This window comes from Orbicella faveolata, unplaced genomic scaffold (genome assembly GCF_042242905.1).
Source record: "Orbicella faveolata isolate gen_17 unplaced genomic scaffold, um_ofav_v1 contig_47, whole genome shotgun sequence".
In the NCBI taxonomy this organism is placed as follows: Eukaryota; Metazoa; Cnidaria; class Anthozoa; order Scleractinia; family Merulinidae; genus Orbicella; species Orbicella faveolata.
In genome coordinates this window covers 25,192,501-25,200,000 of record NW_028301577.1, presented here as the reverse complement: position 1 = coordinate 25,200,000, position 7,500 = coordinate 25,192,501, and the positions used below count along the sequence as shown (strand labels likewise).

The following is a 7,500-nucleotide window of genomic DNA, read 5'->3' as shown; positions in this document are numbered from 1 at the left end:
GTTAAAAAATATTTATTTGGGAATAAAGCGAAAGAAAGCGTCACGCTTGGTTGCGCGAATTTCGCTACTCGAGGACTATTACTAATAGTCCTCTAGTAGCGTAGCCAATCAAAACGCAGGATTTGCATTAGTCCACTAGTTGGGTGATACTAATCACCCCTATTACTGATTGTTAGTAGAGATAAAATCCTCCCCACCCTTTAGAGCAGAAAAGCGTAATAAGCATGCGCGAGTTATGGCTGCGCGCCAGACTTCCAGTTTGAAAAAATGGCGGGAATTTTGTCAATCGGAGAAACAAAAAAGTTAGGAACTTTACATGTTTTCACTCTGCTTTCACAATATTCCTGGTAAGCGGCAACATTTTAACGTCAGTAATGGAAAGCTGGTGTATTGTTTTCGTGGGAAATTAATTTTTTTGGGGACAGAATCAAAATTAAGAACGTTTTCGAACCCTTTTTTTCCAAGCTTCAGACAAGAAATTTCGCTGCGAAGACACATTTTATCCACACGCACTCTTTACATATTGCAACTATATATTGTATTGTATATATATTATACATATATTGTATAATATTGATTGTGTTGAGATTGGTGATTTATGTCCCACTGGTTATGATTTTATCCACATTCCACGGGAATCGAGAGGTGGTGGTGTCGGCTTGCTTTTCAAAGAAAGTATGGATATTAAATGCAAAAATAGTGAGTGGAACACTTCCTTCCAGTCGTTCGAATTCTTGGATGTTCGTTTCAAGAGCTCAAAGATGATCAGGATGATAATTATTTACCGCCCACCGTCATCTGTGCCTTTGTCAACATTTTATCATGAATTTTCTCTCCTGCTTGAGGTATTGTCCACAGCATCAGGCGAGCTTTTAATTGTCGGTGATTTTAATCTACATGTGGATTCTTCGTGTGATGTCAACGCATTGCATTTTTGTGACCTAATAGCATCTTTCGATCTGAAACAATGGGTGACTACGCCGACTCACACAAGTGGTCATATCTTGGATTTAATCATTACTAGAAATCAGTGTAAACTTATAGACAATGTTATGGTTCATGACCCTTTGATTTCTGATCATTACGCTATTTTTATGCATTTATTATTGCACAAACCACAATTTCCAACAAGAACTATTCGCCACCGGAAGCTGCGTTCGATTGATTATGCTGAATTCAATGACACTATCATGAATTCGTCCTTGTTTGACGAATCACAGCGTGATTTGGATTCGTTAGTTGATTCCTATCATCGGGTCTTGAAGTCCACCCTTGATGTTTATGCCCCCGAAAGGACCCGTGAGGTAGTTCTTCGTCCTTGTGCGCCTTGGTATTCAACTGACATTAGTGTTCAAAAGAACATAAGGAGGAAGCTCGAACGTAACTGGCGACGTACAAGATTACCTGCAGATAGAGAATGGTATGTGTTTCAGAACAGTGTTGTTAATGACATGATTGCCTCCGCGAAGCACACATTTTATTCATCAGTGATCCAGGAAAACTCAGGGAACTCTGGACTTCTTTTTAAGACAATAGAGAAGCTTCTGCACTCCAATCCAGTCCAGCGTTATCCATCTGGGCCTAATAACTGTTCTCTGTCCGAATCATTCGTTGAATATTTTAGTGACAAAATTGTTAAAATCCGCAATGATCTTGACAAAGTTGATGGAACTCTGAATGACGGTCAAGTTACTTCATGCAATGCTGAGTCTGAAAGCTGTCTAGCTGGTCAGCTGCTAAGTGAATTTAAACTGGTCACTGAGGAGGTCGTATCTGGTTTTGTGAATCACCTGTGTTCAAAGTCCTGTACACTTGATCCAATTCCATCCTCAGTGTTCAAAGGGTGCCGTCATTATCTGCTTCCAATGATCACTCGTATAGTTAACTTGTCTCTTACAAGTGGCCAAGTACCTGATAGATTCAAGGTTGCCATGTTGAAGCCGTTGTTGAAAAAGAGTGGAGCTGATCATGAACTATTTTCGAACTTTCGTCCTGTCTCGAATTTATATTTTCTATCCAAAGTTACGGAGAAAGCAGTTGCAGCACAATTAATGGACCACCTTAATGATAATGAAGGCTTATTAGAAGAATTTCAGTCGGCATATAAATCTCATCACAGTACAGAGACTGCGCTTGTGAGAGTTCAAAATGATATTTTGAAGGCTATTGACAATAACAGATCGGTTATATTACTATTGCTCGATTTATCGGCTGCGTTTGATACTGTCGATCATTCGATTTTGTTATCTAGACTACAAAATCGCTTTGGTATTAGGAACACTGCTCTTAATTGGTTTCATTCGTATCTTCACTCACGCGAACAGTTTGTTTCTGTCAATGGAATTGAATCGTCGAAGAAGAATTTACCCTACGGGGTACCACAGGGTTCTGTATTGGGACCCTTGTTGTATTCCCTTTATACAAGTCCGCTGGGTGACATAGCCAGAAAGCATAGCATACCGTTTCATCTCTATGCAGATGACACACAGTTGTACTTGTCATTTACGTCCAATTGCCCTAATCATCTATCAAGCTCAAAGATGGCCGTAGAATTATGTGTTAAGGACATTGGGGACTGGATGCTGCGCAACAAACTTAAGTTAAATCGGGATATGACTGAACTTTTGGTTATTAGTTCTAAATATCGTCCACGACCACCCCTCGACTATATACGAGTTGGTGATGAAGTAATCAAGTCTAGTAAACAGGTTGCTTGATGAGCCTAGAGCAAATCTTAAAACGTATGGTGAAAGGGCTTTTTCCGTGGCGGCACCAAGGCTCTGGAATAAACTACCCCTCCAGATCAGACTTTCATCATCAGAGGCAGTTTTTAAGGCTAATCTTAAGACTTATCTTTTTAAGCGTGCATTTGATTTGTAGTTTTTACTTTTTATTTGTAGCGTAATTGTATTATATAGCGTATTTAATTCTTAGGATTTTAACTTTTAGGATTTAGGATTTTAGGTTTTTAAAGAATTAGGATTTTAATTTTAAAGTATTGTAAAGCGCCATGGACAATTAGTGGAAAATGGCGCTATATAAATGTATATTTATTTTATTTTTATAGGCAAACCACTGAACTCAGCAGCCAGCGGAGCCTTGTTTTCTTAACAGTGAAATGCCGAAGTATAAATAAATCAACCGAACGACGTCCTCGCGTGCTTCGTTATCAGTCCGCCATTCTTTCCACCAGTACAGCCTGCGCTCTTACCTGAGCCCGCCAACAGGGCTAGGGATGCGCAGAGAGCTGCGTTGTACGTTTTTCCTCTCTGATACTGTGATAAAAAGTCCAAGAGTGACGTGATTTGTGCCATGATTTTCACTCATGAAGTTTTCTTCAAAAAGTCCGCTTCCAGTGATGATTCGTGGGTTGTTTTCTTCTTTTTTTTTTTTGCAGACCTTACACACAAAGCTCTCTCGCATATTTCACAAGTCTTGACGATTGGAGAAAATCACAAAATTACGACACGTAAAAAAGTGAAAAAGAGGCGCCGTGAAAATATATTGAAACCAAGAAGTTACCATCCGTCACTATATTGTTTGTGGCAGTTTTTCTATTAAATATGCTAAGAACCCTTTCTCGATTAACAACTTTAATAATGTTGATTCATTTGATTATAAAAACTAACGATAAGAAAGAACGACGTTTCCACCAGTCTGGGGTCATTTTCAAGCTAAAGAAAGGGATTGAAATTAGCACATGTATATGTAAATTCAAAACACAGCAATGTTAAAAGAGACAAAGTGTGCTACTACTAAGCGCTACAATATCAAAACAACACTTCTTCATTGGCATTCAGAAGCAATGACAAAAAAGGTCTAAAAATATACAAAGGCCTTTATTAGTCTATATTAAGACAACAACAATATGTTATTAGCAAATAAAAGAAATTCAAATATCAAAATACTTTGCGCTGTACAAATAACTTTACGCGGATTGAGTCCGACTGTTTGTTTAATGTTGGCTTTTTCTTTTATATACATAAAAGAGCGTTGATTCAATGCGGTATTTGTTTTAAATAATAATTTCGGGAAGTTAATGTCCTTTCAGTCCCAGAAATCACCAAAAATTAAGCCTCGCGAAATTTGGCACTGACGAATGTTCGATTAGTCGATCTAGTTGGAGAGCAGCACATTTTTAAAAACAGCCAGAGAAAAATTAGGGGAGGAGGTCGGCCCCTCCCCACCGAAACTGTTCCATTGTCACGCAGGCTGTGCGTATGTGACCACTGGCAATCGATATTGCGATTCATAAGAGCGTGCAGCCAACAAGGAATGTTTATATGACTTGACCTCTTGGATTACTTATACGCAATAGACGGAGCAAGTCGTATTTAATAACTCTGGGATTGATTCGGGAAACGTGACAAGTTGAAGAATGCGTTCATTATCAGCCTGTCTTGGTTTCACATTGATCGTTACTGGTAAGTCTCCTGAACTAATGACACTGAACACAAATCCCTAGGTATACACTAAAATCACGAACAACGAAACGAAACAAGATCAACGGAATGTTGATTTCGCAATTTCGTTTCGGTTGTTTCAGAGGTTTCGTCATTCCTTCCCGGGGGTTTCATTGGGCGTTTCTAAACAAGACCGGAGGCCTACCGGACTGAAGCGGAGACCCTCGGACTAAAACGAAGTCTAAACGAACAAGGAATGTTTATGTGACTTGACCTCTTGGATTATTTATTTCGCAATATTCGATACTCGGAGACGGAGCAAGTCGCATTAAATAACTCTGGGATTGATTCGGGAAACAAGTTGAAGAATGCGTTCATTATCAGCCTGTCTTGGTTTCACATTGATCGTTACTGGTAAGTCTCCTGAACTAATGACACTGGACACAAATCCCTAGGTATACACTAAAATCACGAACAACGAAACGAAAGCGGAACGTAACGAGCGAAACGAGATCAACGGAACAAGAAAAACCCATGTAATAGCATTATTGAGAGGTCGCCTTGAAGGAATCGCAGACAGGCTAACCTGTGCGTTATTCAGAATAACAGGAGTGCTAAAAAACGTTTCGGTTGTTTCAGAGGTTTCGTCATTTCATCCCGGGGGTTTTATTGGGCGTTTCTAAACAAGACCGGAGGCCTACCGGACTAAAGCGGAGAAAAAGGAGTCTAAACGAACACCCGCTGATCTATAAACCAAAAGAAACCAATTGCATCTCCAACTCAAACCAAGTGGCACAGCATTCGCTCCCAAAAGAAAACTCAGCGAGCTGTCATAACTGCTAGCGTTGTTTGCATAAGGTCAGACAAAATAGCTTCCGCATTGACGGGCAAACAAAGAGACATCGATAAAAACAAATGAACAATTGTAGTAAGTATCATGGCTCGAGAAAAAGATTGCTCTGAGGACAAATTATTTGACTGGCTGGATTTATGGACTGAGACCAAGACTAAGTGTTCTTCCCGAGTACTTATGAGCTTTTAACGTACCTGGCTTCCGGCATCGCTAGCCTGCGTGGCAGGCGTTTCCAAAAAAGCACGCGATGGGAACGAAACTGCGATCGAGGGCCCTCCCCATTCTCGCTCACCTCCGTCCCCCCCCCCCTCCACTTCCCCCCATTTTTTGCTCACCCCAGGCGCGCTCCCCCGCGGGCCCGCTTGCTCGCTTGCTTGTTCGAACTCTCCGTCTGGGAAAGGAAAGGAAAGGAAACGGCTGCTACGCAAAAGCATCGCTGGTCGGATATTTCCTATTAAAATAGTTATGTCACGATTTGCGCATCTTGAAGAGTTTAGCCTAAATTTTGCAATCCGTGTCAATCTTCTCCATCCTTAACCATCCTTGTTGCTTTCTGGTTTATTATCACCTCTCTGGTGTTATTCTCCCTTAGGTAACTACTATTTTCAGGTTTCTTAGAACTAAAAAGTGATTTTGTGCGGCGTGGCAAACTAACTCAAAACACCCTGACTGAGCTCTTTTAAGGGTTTTGCAAAGATTGATTTCAGGTAAAACAACGTTAATAAGTGAACGGTTCTAGTCATGGAAATATTATAACGCCCGGTTGGGGAAGAGTCTCCCATATGAAAAGGTCAGGGATGCTCGGCGGAAAATTTGAATCAAACCCCTAAAGCAGACCTATCTGCAGGGCGTGGTTTGAGCTTCATTCGGCCCCTAAAAGATAGCACTTGAAACGGAAATGACAGCGTTTTTTTATTATTTCTTCCAGGGTACCCGAAAAATACTTTGACGGCTTAAATAATAGCGTTTACAAGGTTACTGTGCCCAAGGTGGGCAGCAGGCCAACATTATGTTTTGTCGGATCACAAAAAAAACCAAACAGACAGCATTTGCCCTGGCGCGTTTTCCAGTTCCGGTTTGTCCCAAAGTTGAGAAAAGTTTGAGCGGAAATCGATCATAGGTGTAGTAATACTAGCGCCTGTAGCCAATAATTGGGTTTATAGATAAATCATATGAAGAAACGTCAAAGATTCTGGGGAGTGTGGCCACATAAAGATAAATAAATTTTATTATTATTCCACTATTACGCCATTTTACCATGTTAGGTCAAGAGAAAGCACAAAATTTGAGCCCGTACGTATTGCACTCTACAGTCGTTAGTATTATATTTTCGTTATTCTCATGCACCTAATGCTATCGGTACGATTTTCGGATGATACAGGATGAAAATGACATAATATTGGAATCAATAATCGAATAAATAATTCGATGGGTTGACAAAATACGTGCGGATCTTTTTACTATTTGCTCGTATTCTTGCTTGCCCCGAAATACTATACAGCTCGCGAAATATCTGCCCTTGTAATCCATCAAAAATTTTCGCTAGCGCGCGATTGGTCTAAATGCGTCACGTGATCGAATATTTCCCAATTTTATCCGAGGATATTCACCAATTTTCAAAACCGCGCGTGTTGCGAAAAATATTTGAATGATAATAAACACAATAGTCTCCATTTGGCGCGAAAATATGCTCGGATATTTGTCCTTGGACATTATATGTTCCTCGGAGCTCACAGTTTGCCCCGAGCTACGCTGCTTCGCTGCTCGGAACAGATAATGTCCGCGGACAAATATTCTAGCATATTTTCGCGCCAAATGGAGCCTATTGTTTTTCTATTTTGTGTTAAACCATCGAGTATATTAGCAGGAAATGTATTAATGTTACTGAGTGTCTCATTGGCCTTACACCATAACAAAGGAATTGCCAAAACTGGATAGCATCAGTATAATAATGAACTTACTTTTTTCTCTTTCATTGACATCTTATTTTGCTCATTAACTCAAACTGTCATTGTGTTTCCAGTTTCTTTCAGAGTAAGTGAGGCTTCTCCCGTCACAGATAATCATGGAACTTTGTTTTACGTTTTTGGATCAAAAGGTGTTTCCATTATAGACCCAGAGCGCAAAACGATTTTGTCGAAAATCACTGAAGCCGATGGCATTTGTACCAAGTCAAACAATCGGTTTTCCAGGTAAAGCTGCATTCCCTTGAAGTAAGAAACATAACTTCTTCCCAGGTTCAAA

General features: G+C 40.2%; 1 protein-coding gene across 1 annotated transcript in view; it reads left to right on the top strand.

Moving 5' to 3' along the window:
• Positions 1-4,655: 4,655 nt before the first annotated feature.
• The window catches only part of LOC110051878 (follistatin-related protein 5-like), a 5,988-nt gene continuing 3,143 nt past the window's right edge, over positions 4,656-7,500 (top strand). The window contains exons 1-2 of the mRNA XM_089279410.1: positions 4,656-4,817; positions 7,280-7,448. Of these exons, the coding sequence (XP_089135536.1) occupies positions 4,772-4,817; positions 7,280-7,448 (215 nt within the window). The 5' untranslated portion in view covers positions 4,656-4,771. The remainder of the gene's footprint in view (positions 4,818-7,279; positions 7,449-7,500) is intronic.